General features: G+C 41.1%; 2 protein-coding genes across 2 annotated transcripts; both read left to right on the top strand.

The window, feature by feature from the left end:
* The first annotated feature begins 872 nt into the window (after window positions 1–872).
* On the top strand, window positions 873–2637 carry gtf2h5 (general transcription factor IIH, polypeptide 5). Its single transcript, XM_053613820.1, has 3 exons — window positions 873–952; window positions 1969–2058; window positions 2161–2637. The coding sequence occupies exons 2-3, from the start codon at window positions 2024–2026 to the stop codon at window positions 2339–2341; spliced, it is 216 nt and encodes a 71-aa protein (XP_053469795.1). The 5' UTR covers window positions 873–952; window positions 1969–2023; the 3' UTR covers window positions 2342–2637.
* Window positions 2638–5432: 2795 nt separating this feature from the next.
* On the top strand, window positions 5433–21512 carry si:dkey-12h9.6 (macoilin). The gene is made up of 11 exons (XM_053613821.1): window positions 5433–5758; window positions 9087–9228; window positions 10114–10240; window positions 10575–10698; window positions 11139–11308; window positions 11394–11838; window positions 13421–13579; window positions 14900–15070; window positions 15579–15714; window positions 19399–19573; window positions 21105–21512. Exons 1-11 carry the CDS (start codon window positions 5682–5684, stop codon window positions 21290–21292), a joined length of 1914 nt encoding a protein of 637 aa, XP_053469796.1. The 5' UTR covers window positions 5433–5681; the 3' UTR covers window positions 21293–21512.
* The last annotated feature ends 819 nt before the right edge of the window (window positions 21513–22331 follow it).

Below are 22331 nucleotides of genomic sequence, written 5' to 3'. Positions count from 1 at the left end.
ATGGATGGGAGGGTTGGGTGGATTGATTGAATAGATGGATGAATTAATGAATAAGTGGATGGATGGATGGGTAGTTTGGATGGATTAAATGGAATGGGTGGATGAATTGGATCGGATGGATGGGATAGATTGGATGGATGAATGAATGAATGAATACATGGATGGATAAATTGGATGGATTGATGGAATTGATTGATGAATGAATGAATACATGGATGGATGGATGGATGGATGGTTTGGATGGATTAAATGGAATGGGTGAATGGATTGGATCGAATGGATGGATAATAGCTTGGATGAATGGATGGATAGATTGATGGAATTGAATGAATGAATACATGATTGGACAGTTTGGATGGATTGAATGGATGGATGGATGAATGGATGATTTATGTAACTGAAATGTAAAAAAAAAATTATAATAATTACACACTTGTCGACTCCATTCAGATGATTCGATGTGACATCTGATGGTAACTAATTTTCGCAGTGACAGGGGTGAATACTTATATAATCACAATTCAATATTATGTGTAGATTCATGACATATAATCCCAGATCAAGTCATTTCAGCTCCAGGTTGTAACTACAAAATGTGGAAAAAGTCAAGGGGGGCGAATACTTATGCATAAGTATACTCTGCTTTCTTCAAGTCCAACGTGGAGACCAGGAGGGTCATGATAGCTCATGATAGGTCTTTTTCTTTGTTATAGATTGTTGTTTTGGCACAAAGTACACACACGTTACTTTTCTTTCTCTTTCATATTTTTATTTTTTTTAGCAAATTAATTAGATTTATTTTCTTGTCCCTTTCTCCATTCAGAAAACGTGGGGATACAAACTTTTGCACGCCATTTTAATGTTGTAATATACTCCAGTACATTAGATGGCGCTGTTGTAGCGGCGTTACATCAGTAATAAGCGACAAAAACAACAGGAGCTCACTCACTTTGTAAGTATTATTCTCTTCATGGCACAAAAACAGATTTTTGACCGTTTTCTTTGAATAAATGTACAGAGACGGTGATACGGTGTGTTAAACTGAACACACGAGTGTTTGGTGAGCGATGAGTCTCAGTAATGATATAATAGCAAGCTAACACGACTGCGGTAGAAACTCACAGTGGCCACAGTACGAGGTTTTACGGTAACCACTAAGCGCGTTGTGTGGTTTGTTTTCTTCACCATACACAAAAAAAAAACAACACGAAAAAACTATTTTTAACAAAACTAAATTAATTTCAGATTACAAGAGCACATACTATAGGAGGAGCCTTTCAGGAATATATCGTTTATTTTAATTAATAAATAAAACATTTAAATAAAAAAAATGTAGAACATCACTGACGTCACTCTTTCTTACACAGCATGTCCTTTATTGTCTTTTTTTTTATTTCAGAACGATGACAGTAAATAGCTGTCGTATTAAATAACAATAGAACAGTGCAGTAAATATCTTACAATAATAAACCGTACGGTGTATTTTATCTAGTTATTGTACAATTATAGAACTGATGTGTTAATTATTTTGTATATTATATTTATGTGTAAAAACTGGATTGTTTGTGGTGAACAAACTTAGCCAAAGCGAGCATTTTTATTTGAGGAATTTTGACAAGAAGTCAATATTTTAACCAAAACAAATAAACTGTCCCTTTTCCTCCAAAGCGCCTTGTGTTTACCGTAAAACCCGGTATATACGCGCACAGCGTTTCTAACGTTCGTATATTATATATCTAAATAACTTATGTTTTATCGTAGGCACACATTTAAATACACGTTGTGGTGTTTTAAATCATTATTGTAGTCTAAAACGCTACAACGTTTCGAGTTCAGCTGTTTTCACAGCCAATGCTATCTCTATAACTTCACCTTCGCTAGCTAGCTAGCTAGCTTGGTTAGATTAGCACATGTTGAATGTTTTGATTTCGCTCCTAACCCTGTTTTTATTCCTCTTCATCTACACAGGGACGCTTATTCAGAGGATTTGGGCTGCGAGCTGACTTTAGTTTTTGTTTTAAACATGGTGAATGTGTTAAAAGGAGTTCTTGTGGAGTGGTAAGCTCTTATCTTTTAACCTCTTAAAATATCTCTCTTATCTTTTAAAGCTTACTGCTTAAACGTAGCTATATAACTTCAATGTCTTGCCTTCAACCTCAGCGATCCTGCGATGAAGCAGTTCCTCCTGTACCTGGATGAGACCTCGGCTCTGGGGAAGAAGTTCATCATTCAGGACCTGGACGATACACACGTTTTTATTTTGGCTGAAGTTGTGCACATACTGCAGGAGAAAGTTGGGGAGCTCATGGACCAGAACTCTTTCCCCATCACCCAGAAATAAACTGCACACACTCCACATTTCTCTTTTTCTCTCTCTCTTTGTTTTTGTGTATCTGGTTGTGAAACGGAGACGAGAAGTCCCCTGATTCCCACAAACACACCCAGAAGAAGCATGCAGAGATATCTACTTTCCTGCTCTAGGTGTCCTGATGTAGTACCAGTGTGTCTTTAAGTTCATGCAGGATGTCAGTACACTGATTAGAGTGCGTGTGAAACACCTATAAATGTCCGTCGAGTATTTTGTCATTATTGTTGTTGATGATGATATAATTATTTAATTAAATTCATGAGATCAGATACTCGGTTCCATGGATGTGCTTCTCGCTTTAAACGTTTCAAGATTTATTTGTCTCACACACAAAATTATTCGACCCCCACTCCAAATCAGGTTTATTGTCAAAATGTACAGATTTTCAGCTCTTTGCGATGAACAGATCAAACAGAAGCGATTGAAATAGTTCAACATAACGAATGCTTCAAGTGGTTTCCACAAATTCAACTGAAAATGCAACTTATAATGACTTCTCCAGTCTCAAAATTATTCACCCCCTGAATAGAATCCCTCACAACAGCACAAATATGCAAAACAGGTGTCGTCTCAAGCACACCTGATGTGTCTAATCAAGGGCTTCATTAGTTGCACCAGGTGTGCTTGAGCTGGAACACATGATGAAATACCTGAACTGGCTAGAAAAAGGAAGCTATCGACGGTTTCAAGCAGATTTCTGAGAAGGCAGGTTGTGAAAAACCCTCGAGTGACTGCAAAAGACCTGCAGTGAGATTTCAGTGAGCACAGTAAGGTGTGTACTAAACGCAGAAGGTTTCCAGGCCAGAACTCCAAGACTTACACCACTACTGACCCAAAAGCACAAGAAAAGTCATGCAAAATCATATAAATAAGCCACAGAGGTTTTGGGATTCTGTTCTGTGGAGCGATGAAACAAATGGGGAACTTTTCGGCACGATGGATCAGCGGTATGTCTGGAGGAAGAAGAATGAAGAAAGAACACTCTGTCCACAGTCGAGCATGGTGGAGGCTCGGTGATGCTCTGCGGCTGCTTTGCATCCTCTGGCACTGGAAACCTGCAGCGTGTGGAAGGCGAGATGGATTCATTGAAGTATCAGGAAATCCTAGGAGAAAACGTCATGCCGTCTGTGAGGAAGCTGAAGCTTGGGCGTCACTGGATCTTCCAACAGGACAATGATCCCAAACATACCTCAAATTCCACCAAGGCTTGGTTACAGAAGAATTTATGGATGATTCTACAGGGCCATCACAGTCACCTGACTTGAACCCCATAGAAAATCTCTGGTGGGATTAGAAGAAGGCGGTTGCAGCACGCAAACCCAAGAATATTACTGAACTGGAAGCCATTGCTCATGAAGAACGGGATAAGATTCCTCAGGAACGCTGCCAGAAGATCTGCATCTCGTTTACAGCAGGTCATAACAGCAAAAGGAGCTTTACTAAGTACTAAAGATGCTCGCCATGAAGGGGGTGAATAATTTTGAGACTGGAGAAATCATTATAAGTTGCATTTTCAGTTGAATTTGAGGAAACCACTTGAAGCATTCGTTGTGTTGAACTATTTCACCTGCTTTTGTTCGATTTGTTCGTCGCAAACAGCTGAAAGTCTGTCCATTTTAACAATAAACCTGATTTGCACTGGGGGTTGAATCATTTTGATTGCAACTGCACAGTATATAACTTGCAGTGAAATGAAAACCTGGCCTACTCCTCCTTAGACGGTGCATTTAAATAGCTAAATGAAAAATCAGAAATGAATAAGAAATATTTGTACAAGAATGTGCACAGAAGGGATGTACAATGTATGCAAGTATGTTATGTGTAGTAACAATACAAAGTGCAGTGCGACAGAGTCTTTATGGAGTTCTAAGGGATCTGTATGGTAGACATGTCCATGCTGAGGTGTCTGATAGCCTGAGGGAAGAAGCAGCTCCTCCTGAGCCTCTCAGTTTTAACCATCGGACAGCGGAAACATGGTAAATGTTACAGTATTCAGGTAAAAGTGCTGCATTTTAATGTTTTTTTTTATCTTCTGATGAAGGTCTGAGGAAATAAATAAAAACTAAGCATCAGGAGTCTGACTAGTCCACATCGGATGTAATATTTACACCAGACACATCGATGGCTAAGTTAATTCTGCAGTGGTACCGGTGCATCTAACCCCAAATGTATTGTTACAGGTCCAAACCAGTCATATCCTTTGGCACTAAACAGGTGTTTGTTTTGGTGTTGCAGGATGACGTTATGAAGTCAAGAAGCCATCACACTTGACTCTTAGCTAGTGAATTATTAGACTAATCCTGTCATTTACTGCAGCTGAGAGTTGAAAAACCTACAGTCTAGCACCTAGTTTTTATCAACTGCGTTGGAGGTAATGTCGTTAAGCAGGGTCGCCAGGTTTCAGCAAAATTTCCAGCTCAACTACATCTACAACAAAATCCACACAACAGACCTGAAACTAGCCTAACAAAAAGCAGGGAATTAGAAAACTGAGAAAGGGCGCATGGTGGCTTAGTGGTCAGCACGTTCGCCTCACACCTCCAGGGTCCCACCGTGGCCCTGTGTGTGCGGAGTTTGCATGTTCTCCCCGTGCTGCGGGGGTTTCCTCCCTCAGTCCAAACACATGCATGGTAGGCTGATTGCCGTGTCCAAAGTGTCCGTAGTGTATGAATGGGTGTGTGAGTGTGTATGTGTATGTGATTGTGCCCTGTGATGGACTGGCACCCTGTCCAGGGTGTACCCCGTCTTGTGTCCCATGCTCCCTGGGATAGGCTCCAGGTTTCCCCGACCTTGAAAAGGATAAGCGGTATAGAAGAAGAAGATAGAAAAGGGAGGCATGCTTCTGTTTTTACATGGGAAACGAAGTCACTGTGGTGCGCACGCATTTCTAATGTACAGACCTTATCCACCCCATAATCCCCCTTTCCCTCTTTCCCTTTACAATACTGTATATCTTACAACTGTATATCTCTACATCATAGACACACTGTCTGTGGGACACACTACTTCTAATCTCGGGTATTGAGAGTAGGCGAATTGGGACGCAGAATGTGTGTGTGTGAGAGAGGAGCGTTATGGCGCCCCCTGTAGGTGAGGTTAGTGTAGATGATGTACTATTTAGGGACACTCCTTAGTGCAGGATTGGGGTTTAGGACGGAGCCGTGTAGCTGCACCTTTGTTGCGCAGCAGCGGCGGCGTGGAGCATTACACACACACACACACACACACACACACACACAAAGCGTCTTGTCCTCAGGATAAGGCATCAGTGAGGCCAGTCTGACAGTGCTGTCTACACGCCAAGAGCCAGAAGATGAAGAAGCGCTGCCTGGACGTATCCAAGCTCCGGAAGATGAGGAAGCTCAGACTGACGGAGAAGATTTCGGAAAGGTGGGTTCCAGCTGCTGCTGCTGCTGCTGCTGCTGCCCCTCACCGCTTTGTTCATCATCTTGTTATTGTTGTGGTTCATATTTCACCACCATTTCACCACCATCTCACACACAAACGCAGACTCCAACCAGGATCATGCGCTCCAACACCAACAACACCACCATCATCTTCATCATCACCATCTTCATCATCTTCATCACCTTCATCTTCATCACCACCATCTTCAGGCCTGATCAATTACCTCACTGCTGAGCAAATCAATAACTAATAGCCTAATAAAGACCTGAACTCCTTGCAGCATGCATTGCTTTTGTCTACCTGGATCACATATATTATATTATATTATATTAATTATATTAGGCTATTATCTTCTCAGAATATATTAGGCTAATGTCTGGATGTTGTTTATGTGATACTGCAACAATAATACTAATAATAATAACAATAATAATAATAATAATAATGTATACAGGCTTTATATTTAAAAAATGGTTATATTATATATAAATACATATAATATGATAGCCTTATATAATATGAAATAATGTAAAAAAAAAAAAAAAAAAAGAATATCCTAAAAATAAAGTAATAAATAATTTAAAACCCCAATAATATAACAATAATATAATATAGTAAGATAAAGGCGAATTAAATTTTTTAAATTGAATAAATGAGCTATTTTTACATAAAAAAAACAAAACAAACAACAACAACGTACACTTATCATCTCAGAATCAGCCCGTGTTTTGTTTAGTTTTTCCTCACTAATGTGGTTTTGCTGATTTAAATGTTTATTTATTTATTTATTGCCCTGAAGCAGAGCTCGTGCTAATCCTCTAGTCTGATTCCCAAATTATTTATTCATTTTTCCTCAAATCGTTTATCTAATCATCTTTGGTGTCAGATTTCCTCATACTCTCTGTGTGTGTGTGTGTGTGTGTGTGTGTGTGTGTGTGTGTGTGTGTGTGTGTGTTCCCTCTCTGTGTCTTCTTTCTGCCGTTCCTTAAATAGCCGCGTCAAAAAACACTTCAGGTGATGAGATCAGAGGTTGCCATGGTAACCGAACACAAAAGGATGCTGAACAAAGGAAGTGAAAACAAAAGAGGCGCCAATGCCGCGCCATAACGCGTTCACTACAGCCTTGTTCACATCTAAAAGCTCAGTGTAGCCTTTCTTATTGATCATCTGGACGTTTTCGGAACAAAACAAAGCCCATAGTGCAGGAATCCGCGCTCTGTGTTTATGTTCCCGATAAGCAGACGAGAACACACACACACACACACACACACACACACACACACACACACACACACACACACACACACACACACACACACACACAAAACATCTAAGGGTATATCTAATACAGGGCGAGAGAATTTACATGGAAATTTAACAATAAAAAATAACAAGCGTAGTCTATAAAAAAAGACAAGTGTGTTAGAATCTATTCTGAAGTGATAAAAAAAAAAAAAACGACACAAAAATCTTCTGTTTTTTTAAAAATAAAAGCATGATTTTGCTTTGAGGTTTTTTTTATTTGGTCCGTAGCTGTTTTTTTGTTTTTTGTTTTTTTTCTTTTCCCTTCACTGTTCTTCAGTTTCATAGGCGAATACGTGTTGCTTATATGTGTATGCAAGTTATACATATTGCTTATCTTGTATAATAATTCGAAATAATAACGAGAATGTTTCATTTATATATTTATATATACACCCAAGGTTGGTTTATAGAGCGATCAAAATCAATCAATCAATCAATCAATCAATAGAACATCAAATAAAAATAATAAATAAGATGAAAGTATTTGTAAATTTTTTTATATATATATATATATATATATATATACATTTGTATTTATAAATTGTGTTCATAATGTGTACATTTAAAAAAAAAAAAATACTGTGTAACTTATATGCAAAGCATTTTGTCCTAACCAGCAACACCTGTGTGTGTGTGTGTGTGTGTGCAGTGAGTGCAGTGTACTTCAGTAATGATAGTGGACGTAGTAAATAATACGCGTAGCTTCCAGAGAAACATCCTCAGCTCTGCAAGCAAAACTCTGTAGGAGGAGAAACTTTTTTTTTTTTCTGAAACCTCCTGCTTGTCTGAAACTGTGTGTACTACATCGGATTTCTTACCGCATCCACTATACACTGTATAACTGTAGTACACTGCAGCTACTTCCTGGATTCTTATACATATACACTGTAGTACAAATGATACGTAGTGGACAAAAAAATACAACAAAAACGTGGTGTTCAGACTGTTTTGGATCAATGAAGGATGTAAAGCTACGTGAAAATACAGCGATGTGGAAGAAACTGTGACGTGTATTTCTTAAATGAATAGTGTACGTTTGTACAAGCAGGGCTGTTGCTGTGGAAGGAAAAAAATTGCAAAAAAAAAAAAACACATTACATATTAGTTATTTATCAATAAATAAATAAATAATTCATGTTTCTGAGGAGGTGTATTGCAAGCGAGAGGATTCATGTTTGTGTATAGTTTTAAACTCAAGATAGAACTGTATTTTTTTTTTTAATTCACCACGTTACGGACCACCAATCGGTCTTTTTTATTTATTTAAAAAAAAAATCTCGAAGCTTTAAGGGTTCTTCAGTCCTCCCTTTTTGGGGAAACCTCTCTTCCAAACTAGAACTCTTTAAGGAAGCTAAGACACATTAAAGGTGCAATATTTGATAAAAAAAAAAAAAAAAAACCTTACTTGTATAAATAACCTGGAAGACATGTAGAACATCCATCCATCCATCCGTCTATCCTTCAGGGTCACGGGGAGCCTGGAGCCTATCCCAGGCAACATGGGGCACAAAGCGAGGCACCAATCCATCGCAGGATGGATCACATACACAATCATACACACATTCACACACTACGGACATGTTGGAAATGCCGATCAGCCTACCATGCATGTCTTTGGACTGGGGGAGGAAACCGGAGTACCCGGAGGAAACCCCCGCAGCACGGGGAGAACATGCAGCAGGAGCCACACCTGATTTCACCTGTTTAATCGGTTGATCTGGGCTTTCAATAGACTCAGGTGTGTCTTCGGCTCGGTTCGAATGAAACCCTGCACCCACACCGGCCCTTTCCGGATAAGATTGGACGCCCCTGGTATAGACACTCAACAGGCAGCGTGAACCCTGGGGGCGGAGCTTTGTGAACATGGGCGGGGAATCATTCAAATAATCTTATTTGTACTCCTTAATCATTCACTGTGCTCTGTTTGATGAAGGACATTCCCCCAAATTTCCCCAGCTCTCCATTTGTTTACTCTGTGACTTATTATTTCCTTCCTTGGTTCTAGTGCGTACTCGTTCCTGAAGTTCATGACCGTGTGGATCGTGGTGCTTTTGGCTGACTTTATTCTGGAGTTCAGACTGGAATACTTGTGGCCTTGCTGGCTCTTCCTCGGCACCGTTTACACCACGTTCCACTGCCACGGCCTGGTACGCACGTTTACTGTACATCACATTCTTGCAGCATGTCCTATTATCACACACACACACACACACACACATTTTTTCAGTGTGTATTTATTGACTTTCTGTTTACGAATGAATGAAACACCGAATAAATCATATGACGCATTTGTACGCCAATACACATCCTTATAGGTATTTCATAACTCTGTAGTTCATTCATTATTGACTGAAGCTTGTTTCATTAACGTGCTTTAATACTGCAGCGCTGGTGAATTCTCGATTCCGATTGGTCAGAAGGTGCCGATTAATGCGCTCGTTCTAACGCTATGGTTTCTATAGCGACAGCTCGTTCACAAGGACTTATACGGCAGACACGCCACATAATCTAAGACCGATAATTAAACCGATTAAAAACCGATGTGTCGTCATTTAACAAAGAAAAACGTGCGTAATGACAGATACGGATACGGATACGGGATGACGCTTTTCTCCGAGGAGACATTTGTTCGACGTTTAGGTAAGGAGTCTCCGGCGTCAACGCTTCGTAACTTGAAGTTCTCCGACATCTTCACGACAGAGGAGTTTACACGTGATAACATGACAAGCTGCGTTTTTTTTTTTTTTTTTTGGTCTTACTAAGTGATAACAGGAACTTTTGAAATGTAACTATAAACGGATAAAAAGTACTTGGTGAGAAAGTGCAGTTTGATTGGTTTTCTCGCTGCTTTCTTAACCCTGTGAATGCTCTCACATTTGAACAAAGCATTCCTGTTTGATATTTACATCCACGTTTACATTTATATTAAACAGTGATATGATGAACATTTTGACAGGAGTTACAGTAGTGAACAATATTCACACGCTGCTCGATGTTTCAGGAGCTGACGGTTCTTTCGTTTCCTTTTTTAGGCCATCTGTATGGTGTTTGTGTGTGCTGCCTTTACGCTGGATATATTCTGTTTGATTTTTGTACCGCTACACTGGCTGTTTTTCGCAGCCAGCACATACGTCTTACTCAACTACATCTGGCACACAGGTAAGCAGCAGAACCTTCTCACAGCAGAAACGGAACCGGAAAACCGTACACACGTGATTACGTAACGTAATTCATTTTTCCCCAACCCTCGTTCCTCGAGATCTTCCTTCCTGCAGGTTTCGTCTCCAACCCAAACCTGTTTTAGTCGATCGAGAACTTCTTAAAGCTTCTAATGATTCCGTGGTACGATTATGCTTGGAGCGAAAGTCTTCGGGAAGGTAGATCTCCAGGAACAGCGGTGGTGGTCATTGCTATATACGTCGTCTATAGAGCGGAGTGAATATGGAGCGCTGGATTTTCTAAAAACATTTTTATGCCTCTTTTTTCTTTTTAGAGAAAGGCATCTGCCTGTCCACTGTGACTTTATGGATTCTTCTCGTGTACACGGAGACCTCGCTCAGGCTGAGAGACCTGAAGAACCCATACGCCAACCTCTCTCACCTCTTTGCCGCACACTGGTACGTCGTATCGTTTCGAAACCGAGCGTCGTTTATCCGAACGACGACTTTAGCGTTCGTTTTTATCATCTACGTCAAATTATTTGCCGTTAGATCTTTTTTTTTTTTTTTTAAATGAGTTTTCTGGAACTGAGATTGCGACACCACCACCAATGTTTATAAGAAAACACACAGAATGCTATGAAGAAGCGAGAAGTGAGGCTGGGGCTGGTTTCTTTCTAGCCCGGACTGTAGATTCACGCAGACTATCGGTGACAGTCATGTCAGGTGATCTCACACCTAACTAGACTGACACGCCTACTAGATCTTGATCTAGATCTCGTCAGCATTGACTGAAAAGGCACACGTGAAATCCAGTTGAACAGGGTGGATTATTATTATTATTATAAATTATTTTTAACAGTGCAATACAGTATTAACGTCCTTCTTTAACTGCACAGCATCGGCTATCCGCTGGTGTACATGGGATTTGACGCAACGTGCTACTTCTCCGGCATCTTGAAACTTCGCACACAAAAAGCGGTTCAGAGTGAGAACGACTTGCACATGCATCTCCTTCAACATCCCCTACCTCCGTACACGCAGCTCTACCCAAAACCGGGGGTGGAAGGCAAGCAGAGCGTCCGGTTTATTCATAACTTATTCATTAACCATCGAACCAACCTTTTATTGCAATATTTTTATTCTTCATCCAGAATCCAAATGGAGGACCAAACCAGGGCCCATGCAATACCCGTGTCAAAACGACGCAGTCATATCGGAAGACAAGCAGGACCACGAGGACTGTCTCCAACTCCACAGGCTGCACGGGAGGACGGAGAGAGACGCAGGGGACGCCAGGATACGAGAGCCGAACCCTCAGCCTCCAGGAACGAAGCAGCACGGAGCCGAAACGCGCTCGGGTTCAGCGCAGCTTTCCGACGTCCACGAACACCTACCTCACGAGGAGCAGAGCGGGAAAGCTCCGAGAGTCTCTAGAGGTCCCCAGGCTAAAGTGCAGAGGAGCTCGGTGAGCATCGTGACCAACAAAGCGGAGAAGAAACTTAAAAACACGAAAGCCATCAGCTCCAGCGGAGACCCAGGAGAACGGAGCGCAAATATCCAGGGGCTTCACAATCCTCACGCCGAGCAGCTCTCGAAGTAATACACTCAGATATTTATATACGTTTTCAGAACATACGTCGGTGGTCCGTCCACATGTCCACAAAGAGTTCTTTAAGAATCCAAAAGTTTATTCTTCTAAGTAATGACAAAAACCGAATCACATTTGGCACGTACGGTCACAAATTCCGCCTCGTTTCGTTCACGTCAGGTTTGGATTGCAGTCCTGGCTCCGCCCCTGCCCTATCATTGGTGTGTTTCCCGATTGTGTCCACCTCTTCGCTGTCTATTTAAACCCTGCTGCTTGTCTTTTGTTGCGATGCCGCATTTTGTATTAACTCCAGACCTTGTTTTCTAAGTTCTGTTCCATGATTTCTGGTTTTTCGCTCATTCTCCTTCGTTTTGGATTATAATTTATCCATTTTTGATGCTTGCTGTGTGCATGTTCTCTGCCCAGCACTTGGAATATTGACAACGATTACTGGATTTGCCGTACTAATCAAGCTGAATATATACATATATATATATACATATATATATATATATACGCACTTGTTATATAAGCATAATCCTGCTTTCAATCACTGCAGAAACAGAAAAAATAACACTTATTAAATAACTCAATAAATCAACAAACCTATCGAGATCTGAACAGAGGACGTGTGGACAGCCACGGAATAAAGCGAGACAGGACTAGGATCAAAACTAAAAGCAGCATGACTCGAAACCAGAGCAAAACATGAATAAGCAGAATGTGCGCCATGTGCTGAGAGAGGGAACGCGTGACAAAAACGATGTGCAAATGACATGAAAGACCCGGATTATATATATAGGATATATTTAGCAGATATATGATGTATTATTAGGTGAGGGTTAGGATTAGGGTTAGGGTTAGCAGCATGTCCTGAAGTGTTTTATTCCTCTTATACCACAGCGATGACATTTCTCATGAATGAACAAAAGGCACGTCATACGTTTTATCCTCTTATCGTTACGTTTTAGTGTTGTGGAACGTCTACGAAACAAGCTAGTTCATGTCATCACTTATGTCAGGGTAGTTGTAATGTTTAGCATCCGTTAGAAGGAAAATGGAAGTAAGCTGAAGTATCATAACGTGTTTAAATTGCTCATTATAATGACTACTCGAACCGGTATAGAGCGTCACTTTATATTCACATCTGCCGCAATATCACGATTATAACTTTCTATTAATAAATGACGAATACGGTATCGTCCCTCTTTCTCACGGGAAAACACCGCGTGATAGAACCCGGCTCGTGCTGCGTTCATTTACAGACGTCTGGATATGACGGTTTAATCGGGTGTGATGTTTTTAATACGTGCGCCAACCTGATATTTAAAACAGCAGAGATATTTTAATAAAATATAAAAGATTTTTTTTTTTTAAAAAAGTGTTATTATACAAAATATCATTTTTAGCTGATTGGATATTAAAACCTCTCCCCCCACACACCCCCCCCCCTTTTAAATATCTTAAATTTTAAATGTGACACTACGTGCTTGCTGCCATTCTGTTTACAAACCTCAATACCGATATGGTTCGAATTCTTTCGCCATGTATTTAATGTGCAGTAAATGAGAGCGTGGTGTATGTCTGCAGGCTGGAGCAGGAGATGAGGAAGCTGAAGGTGGAGCTGCAGACGAGCAGACAGAACGAGCAGGAGTTACGCAGTCACATCTGTAACCTCACCAACAGCGAGAACAGCCTGCGGCCCGAAGTCTCGCTGCTCAGACACGCCAACGAACTTCTGCAGAACAAGTGAGCGCTTTCTTCCGAGTCTCACCGCTAAATCAGCCACTGAAGTGCAAACGATGCGCTTCATCCATCATCCAACCATCATCCATTTCAGGTCTAACGCGGTTGGGGGGTTTCTCCATTCAGTCTCCTGTTCAGGAGGTGAAATGCTGCTCAATTGGGTTAAGGTCTGGAGATTGACTTGGCCAGTCTAAATCCTTCCACTTTTCCCCGTTGGTGAAGTCATTATTGAGTCCGCAGTGTGTTTTGGATCGTTGTCTTGCTGCATGATGAAGTTCCTCAACATTCATTCGGATGCATTTCTCTATAAACTGTCAGCTAAAATGTTCCTGTAAACGTCTGAGTTCATTCTGCTGCTACCGTCATGAGTTCCATCATCAATAAAGATTAGTGAGAATGTTCCAGAAGCAGCCACGCAAGCCCAAGCCATGACGCTACCTCCACCATGTTTTACAGATGAGCTTGTATGTTTTGGATCATGAGCAGATCCGTTCTTTCTCCACACGTTGGCCTTTCCATCACTTTGGTAGAGGTTCATCTTGGTGCCAGAACGTCTGTGACTTATCTCTGTATTTCTTTGCGAATTCCAATCTGACTTTCTGATTCTTACCTCTGATGAGTAGTCTGGCCTCTATATTTCTGCTCTCGAAGTCTTTTTCGAACAGTGGATTGTGGTACTTTCGCCCCTGCCCCTTGTGGAGGTTACTGCTGATGTCACTGACTGTTGTTTTTCGGTTTTTCCTTCACTGCTCTCGCAATGTTTCTGTCACGAACTGCTGTCGTTTTCCTCGGCTAACCTGTTCCATGTCTGTTCCTCAGTACACCGGTGGTTTCTTTCTTTTTCACGACATTCCAAAATTGTCGTATCGGCCACGCCCGATGTTTCTGCGATGCCTCTGATTGACTTTCCCTCTTTTTTCTCAGCTTCGAAATGGCTTGCTTTTCTCCCATAGACAGTTCTCTGATCTTCATGTTGGTTTATCCTTTTTAACAAAAAAAAAAAAAAGCAGTCTTCACAGGTGAAACTAAGGGCTGAAACCAAGAGCAGACATTCAGAACTGTTTACTGTTTTAACACTCAATCTAACCGGGCAACACCTGGGCAACAAGAAACACCTATGATGTGTCATTCTTTAATTAATGAAAATTACCGTGGTGTAAGGGGAAGACGACTCGACATGGAAGATTGTATTCTTTACTCAAACGATCGCTACAACCAAGTCATGTGACTGTTAAAAAAGAGAAGATATCCCATCATCCACGTCGCCTGTTTAACGGTTACTCGCTGATTCGATTGTAATGTGTTCATTTCTTGTTTTTTCAGGCTTCAGTATCTGAGCAAATCGAGGCAGAAGGACAAGCAGAGTTGTGCCGTGTTGGAGAAGAAAGCCAGAGTGGAGACAGAGAGCAGATTAGCCGTAGAAAAACAACTCGCAGAAGTTCGGTCCCAGAAATTCGAAGAGGCGGCTTTTTTACTACGTAATGCGTCGAACAGGTACGAAACGACGGTGTAACATGTACCTGAGATATTCTGTACTGACGAGTGTTTTCAGATCCCAAACACCAAAACCCGGTGCTGTCGAACGGATGTTGGCAAACGGATGTCGCAGGGGTGCGAGAGGAAAAAAAAAAAAATGATGACACGTCGTTTTTGTTTAAAAAAAAAAAAGAGAAAAAGTCTTAGAATACATGTGTTTCAATTAAAGAATTCGATTTCTTTCATATTTTCAGGGAACGATGAACCCAATTCACCACAAAGACATTTTGACATCACCTTTTCCCAGTCGTTTTATTTAAGGGTGTCAATAAATGCTGCTGCTTACTCAACTGCACATCCATGATTGTTTTTCCTTTCTCCTTTCTTGAAGTTTTTCTTGCAAACGCGGAAATAAAAGCTCACGCGGCATGATAATCCAGTGTTCACAGCGATCGGTCGGAGCAGCTCGTGAAGCCGTGGCGCTGTGTGTCGGCTCACGCTTGCTGTGTTTTCTCCCGTCCACTAGGCAGGAACACAGTGAGACGCAGCTGTTAAGGAAAAGAGCTAGAGATCTAGACACAGAGTACAAACAGCTACAGCTGGACTGTCAGGGGAAAGACAATCGAATGCTAGCACTAGAAAAAGAAGTGGAGGTAACATTTGTGTTTCACTAACATCTTTTCGGACGACGCCTCTCGTGACGTTTCGTGTCCACGTCGTTGTGTTTGACATCTGTGAATATGGGTGGTTTGATTTTAATTTGTGCACCAGGAAGGACTTTCACTCATTATGCTTCATTATGTTCTGTGCTTGGTTTGCTTCATGTCTATGGTGTCTGTTTTTTGTTCGCTTCTTAGTGCAAAAGTTTGTATCCCTCATGGATATTAGAGAATATTTACACCACTTTTAGAAAAAAAAACGAAATGTAAAGTTTTCACCTGATGATCTTGCTTGGGGTTGCCGAGGGGTTGCGTCACATCGTCACATCACAGCTCCGGTTCAATCCTGAGCCCGGGTTCCCGTCTTTGTGGAGTTTCCACATGTTCCCGTGGTGTCCTCCAGTTTCCTTCCACCGCACTAAAACAAGCCATTAGGTGAACCGATGACTAAATTCTCCTCTCAGTCGCCTCTAGGTATGAATGAGTGTGGGAGTGTGTGTGTGTGTGTGTGTGTGTGTCTACGAATGGTGCCCTTTGCTGATTGGACGTCCCAATCCAGTCTTAAATCCAGTGCATCCTGGGATCCACTAGAACCTCGACCAGGATAAAACGCCTCCTGAGGATGAACGAATAAACGAACGATCGATTTCTTAACACACGATCTGTGATTATTTTCAAACTTGTGATGTCTTGTTGCTATAAATTCTTTTTTTTTTTTTTTTTTTTTTTTAAGTCTAAAGAGTGTACAGACTCTTGCACATACTAAAGTGCCATATACAGCATAAAGCATGCCTTTCAAGATCGGAGCCCTTTTTGTTCTGCGATCATGTGGATAACATTTACCCACAGAATATCACAGAAAAGCTCAAACGCTTAAATTGCGACTAACGAACTATGAAATGAATGTTCGGTGTACCAGATGTACACATCATTTTTTATTTTGCTATCTAATACGGAGGTCCATTATCAAGCTGCAAAGCCTCCTGAAGCATAGTCGCCTCCTATTGGTTAGATTTGAACACTAAATTAACCAATAATCACTCTGTTTTCTGATTGGCTGTATTGGGATTGTATTTTCGCGTCACAACCCACAGCATTCCTCACTGTTCCACTGATCTTAAAGGTCGTGTTTATGAAAACACTCCAGAACAAATGTGTTTTGTGATCAGTGGTTAAGCAAATTATAGGAAGGAATAAAACACTTTGGCGAACGCAGTTATAGGAAATAAACAATGATGGGATGTTGTGATGAAGCGGAGTTACTGTTACCACCCTGAAGTTGATTATTTTCCAATAACAGAGCATCCCCGAAGTGTTTTATTCCTCTTATACCACAGCAGTTTGTCCACAAGTACATTTAAAAAAAAAATGTATTAAAGAATGTTCTTAATTGTTATATTTGTATCCATTTATAGTTACATTTAAAGGCATGGAATGTCCATGAAACAAGTTAGCTGCTGTAACGTAAGTGAGAACAGGAACTATCAACAGTTCTTCTGTTACCACGCTCTCTTTTTTTTTTTTTCGTCCACGCTCTGGAAATTAAAACGACAAAATAAAAGCAGCGTGTAATGTTAAGGAAGACTTTCCCGTGTCGGAGAACTTCGAGTTACCACCAAATTAAGTTTATAGAGACGGAAAAGGAGATCAAAAGATAGCTTTTAGGGAGACCGTAAAAACAAACACACACAAACACGCGATCCAAGCGGAGAGGAAAGTATTTCCAATTTGCCACAGGGTTCTGTAAAAGGGACTTTTTCAGTTATTTGTGATCGTGAAAGAACGACGGTAAAACCAAACTCCAAATAAAGGCCGTTAGTGTGACTATTTTCAAATAAGGGTGTACAAACTATTGCACTTCGCTGTATATTGTGTGTTGTGATTTGATATTTTCACCGAGCTTGAATGTGAATCATTAAATGTTATACATGATAAATCCGGACTGCTCATCCTGCATCGCTCTGTACACAAGCATCTACACTTACAGTTCCCTTCTCTACGTTTCTCCTCTCTTCCCTTCAATCCTCCTCTCTTCAATCCTCCTCTCTTCCCTTCAATCCTCCTCTCTTCCCTTCAATCCTCCTCTCTTCAATCCTCCTCTCTTCAATCCTCCTCTCTTCCCTTCAATCCTCCTCTCTTCCCTTCAATCCTCCTCTCTTCAATCCTCCTCTCTTCAATCCTCCTCTCTTCAATCCTCCTCTCTTCAATCCTCCTCTCTTCCCTTCAATCCTCCTCTCTTCAATCCTCCTCTCTTCCTTTCAATCCTCCTCTCTTCAATCCTCCTCTCTTCCCTTCAATCCTCCTCTCTTCAATCCTCCTCTCTTCCCTTCAATCCTCCTCTCTTCAATCCTGCTCTCTTCCCTTCAATCCTCCTCTCTTCAATCCTCCTCTCTTCCCTTCAATCCTCCTCTCTTCCCTTCAATCCTCCTCTCTTCCCTTCAATCCTCCTCTTTTCAATCCTGCTCTCTTCCCTTCAATCCTCCTCTCTTCAATCCTCCTCTCTTCCCTTCAATCCTCCTCTCTTCAATCCTCCTCTCTTCCTTTCAATCCTCCTCTCTTCAATCCTCCTCTCTTCCCTTCAATCCTCCTCTCTTCCCTTCAATCCTCCTCTCTTCCTTTCAATCCTCCTCTCTTCCTTTCAATCCTCCTCTCTTCCCTTCAATCCTCCTCTCTTCCCTTCAATCCTCCTCTCTTCAATCCTCCTCTCTTCCCTTCAATCCTCCTCTCTTCCCTTCAATCCTCCTCTCTTTAATCCTCCTCTCTTCCTTTCAATCCTCCTCTCTTCAATCCTCCTCTCTTCCCTTCAATCCTCCTCTCTTCAATCCTCCTCTCTTCCCTTCAATCCTCCTCTCTTCCCTTCAATCCTCCTCTCTTCAATCCTCCTCTCTTCCCTTCAATCCTCCTCTCTTCAATCCTCCTCTCTTCCCTTCAATCCTCCTCTCTTCCCTTCAATCCTCCTCTCTTCCCTTCAATCCTCCTCTCTTCAATCCTCCTCTCTTCAATCCTCCTCTCTTCCCTTCAATCCTTCTCTCTTCCCTTCAATCCTCCTCTCTTCCCTTCAATCCTCCTCTCTTCTCTTCAATCCTCCTCTTTTCCCTTCAATCCTCCTCCTTTCTCTTCAATTCCTTTCAGTCCTCCTCTTTTCTCATCTCTTCCCTTCCATCCCCCTCTCTTCTCTTCAATCCTCCTCTTTTCTCATCTCTTCCCTTCCCTTCAATCCTCCTCCCTTACCTTTAATCCTCCTCTTTTCTTTTCAATCCTCCTCTTTTCTCATCTCTTCGCTTCCCTTCAATCCTCCTCCCTTACCTTTAATCCTCCTCTTTTCTTTTCAATCCTCCTCTTTTCTCCTCTCTTCCCTTCCCCTTCCTTCCTTTCCCTTCAATCCTTCTTTCTCCTCCCTTCCCTTCAATCCTCCTCTTCCATCTCCTCCCCTTTAATCCTCTTCTCTTCTCTTCCCTTCAGTCTTTTCAACTGAAGATTAACTGAATTTGCAAAACTTATAATAACAACCAGGCTTGTCAGTTTCAGCTCACGAACAGAGTACAGAAATGAAATTCAGGATGAGCAGCTGTAAACTCTATTATTAAAAAAAATAAAATAAAAATAAACCCCACAGCTCCATCCATGTCAATCCTCCTTACGCTGATGTGTACATCTCATTCCCGATGTCTTCCTGCTTGCTTTCAGTCCCTGCAGAAGCTCAGGTGTACAGAGCAGGAGGCCGACGCGTTGCTCTCCGCTCTCTCCTCTCTGCAGGATAAAGCTCAGCATTTAGAATACAACCTGAGCGCAGAGACACGCCTCAAACTGGACCTGTTCTCAGCGCTGGGGGACGCTCGCAGACAGCTGGAGATAGCACAGGGTTAGTGACTCTCACGAAAACCTAAACGTTTCGAAGATTACCATCACGACTTCAATGAGTTTTAAAGAGAGATGTTTTCATTTAATCCTTCAGGATAAAATAATGAGACTGCTGTAAAAAAAAAAAAAATTACAACCCACGAGCAAAATCTTTGATTTCCATCACATTGTAGGAGCTTAAATGGGTCACAGCATGTGAAACCAAATTTTCCTTCATCTTTTGACATACTAAAGGTCATTGTACCATTAAAACTTCCTGCAAGTTTCACAGTTTAGTACGTCCTCCTCAGTACAAAAAGAGCCTTTATTTAACCAAAAACGGCTCGTTTGGATGTGGAGGGATTTGTGACGTCATATGGGCAAAACATTTGCATACGACGGCCCCTACAGCAAGACATCGACACCTACTTTTACTTCATTGCACCGTTGGCCCCACCCACCGGCGCTCAAACAGTTCCACACGTCTTACGGCGGGAAGCGTTGATAATTAATTCGTATGCAAAGCTGTTAACCAATCATAGCAGTGGGTGGATACATTGAAGTCTTAAATGTAAAGGACACACATTATATATAATATATATATATATATATATATATATATATATATATATATATATATATATATATATATATATATATATATATATATAAACATGGTGTCCTTTACATTTAAGACTTCAATGTAATCAAACATGTCATGACTTCTTTAATAGGAACTGGCTTAATGGTTTCCATCACATTCCTATAGGTTTCCATTAGGTTACTATTAAATACCACCAGAACCCATTGGTAATAAAAATAATAATCATTGGTAAATGATTACCAACTGGGGAAAAAAAAAATGTAATGAGCCATCAGGAATCATTAGAAACAACACAATCCATTTAAATACCATTACAGACCACCGGAAAACCATTATAATCCATTAGATATCTGTAAATGTTAATCTGTCATTCCCTCACCACCTTCTCTGCATTAATGGAATGATCTAGCGCTCTGTCCTTTCAAATGACAGTTTTTACCTCTGACTGTTACAAAGCACTGACACTGGAGACTCCTTCCATAAAAGTTAAACAGCTCCTTACTATAGAAACGAAGCGCATGGATATAAACCGATGATTTCCTTTGCAGCCAAACTGCTAATTAATTACCACCTTCTGACCAATCATAATCGAGAAATCAATAGTGCTGTGGTTCCTACAAACTATATAAAATGACAACAGTTCATATTGACAGTTCTTGGTAAAATTGACACCGAATTGGAGTTCAAATGGTCATACTGGTCGAGCGCCATTTTGTGGGTGTGGTTTTTAAGGGAACGGCGTAAGGAAGAGCTGCACTAGCTTGCATTTGAATTTTTAAAAACAGCTAGCTTTAGCTACTTCGTCCAAACTCGATAGTTCTACCTTTAAACATAACATAATCCGAATAGCTCTTCCTCACACCACTAACACACGAGATGATGACACCTGCTTTTTTTTTCGGTCATCTTTCCTTAATCTGAGCCACCCATTGTGCCTGTTCCTCTGCAGTTAAACTCCTGAAGCAGGACCAGGAAATCAAGGAGATGAAACAGAAGATCACCGAGGTCATGGCCGTTTCTCCAGGCGTGTCCTACGTGGCTCCGCGCTCAACCGTTCCACAGTACCTCAAGTTCCTCAACTCGGAGCGCTACGTCCTGAACCCGCGAGGTCTCATGTACCAGTGTCTGAAGAAATGATCAAACAATCACAGCGAAAGACACAAAAGGAAGGCTTTTTTTTTCCTCTTTTAAAAAGCTTCGGTTTGTCCCGACGAGCCGAATAAAGGGGAACGCACTGTCGGGAGTTTCCCTGACCGGACCGAGAGCCGGCGAGTTTACGGCTCTGAGCCAGAGGTTCTCCAGGACACAAAGCTGATTGTACGTCTGATTTGTGGTGCTACAGGAGTACACAAAGCAACACTGGCTAATTATTTTCAATCCTGAACTCCTCGTTAAATTACTTCTAAACTACAGCAGTGGCATTCGGACAAATTCCCCCCCCCCTCGCTGAGTCTCAGCTGGAGTCAGTGACTATTTTCATAAAAAAAAAATTAAAAAAAAACAAAGAATAAAAGGAAATCAGGCTCAATGGCTCATGTTGTGCCTCAATACAATATTCATACAATAAAAAGCCAATACCTAATGTCAGTAATGTGAATATAAAGTGCTTTGTACGGTTTTGTATTCCTTTTTACATTACACGCATTGTAAAGGGATTTGACTTCTTCTCAATTTGTACGTTTTCACGTCTTTGGACCTGTCGCCTTTTTACGTGTCGATGAGGTGTTTTTTAATGAGATATTTATTTTTCTGCCTTGATGTACCCCCCCCCACCCCCCACCCCAACCTGAAATAAGAGATACAGAGTAATTGATGGTCTTGGTCTGCATGCTGATTTCTGAGTAATAAAAATACTCAGTTTTTGATGTTTAATTGTGCATTTGTGCAAGGGCTAATGTTTTCTTCCAAGATCTTTTGGAACAAGTAATAAAAAATAAAAAAAAATGTAAAAAAAAAAATAAAATAAAAACCATTCTTCTCTTCTTCTCCCTCGTTCAAACCGCACATTTCTGAAAGGCGTCGACTGGAACGAATCGGGGCGACGATCATAAATCGGCTGTATAAATTAAGGAAAGGTGCGTAAAAAAAAAAAATGATTTCATACGCTAGCAAGGTGAATTGCCCCGACTCCGATACAGTCGAGTCCATAAGTATTTGGACAGCGGCACAATTTTCA

The sequence above is a fragment of the Ictalurus furcatus genome, chromosome 25, assembly GCF_023375685.1.
Source record: "Ictalurus furcatus strain D&B chromosome 25, Billie_1.0, whole genome shotgun sequence".
In the NCBI taxonomy this organism is placed as follows: domain Eukaryota; kingdom Metazoa; phylum Chordata; class Actinopteri; order Siluriformes; family Ictaluridae; genus Ictalurus; species Ictalurus furcatus.
Note: the sequence above shows the minus strand (reverse complement) of the source record. Positions and strands in the feature narration are given on the sequence as shown.

Excerpts from the sequence above, each read along its gene's own strand:
- gtf2h5 (XM_053613820.1), top strand. The coding sequence starts at position 2,024 with ATGGTGAATGTGTTAAAAGGAGTTCTTGTGGAGTG. Across the intron at positions 2,059-2,160 it reads AAAGGAGTTCTTGTGGAGTG|CGATCCTGCGATGAAGCAGT; the intron begins GTAAGCTCTTAT and ends CTTCAACCTCAG.
- si:dkey-12h9.6 (XM_053613821.1), top strand. The coding sequence starts at position 5,682 with ATGAAGAAGCGCTGCCTGGACGTATCCAAGCTCCGGAAGATGAGGAAG. Across the intron at positions 10,241-10,574 it reads CAACTACATCTGGCACACAG|AGAAAGGCATCTGCCTGTCC; the intron begins GTAAGCAGCAGA and ends TTTTCTTTTTAG. Across the intron at positions 13,580-14,899 it reads AACGAACTTCTGCAGAACAA|GCTTCAGTATCTGAGCAAAT; the intron begins GTGAGCGCTTTC and ends TTGTTTTTTCAG.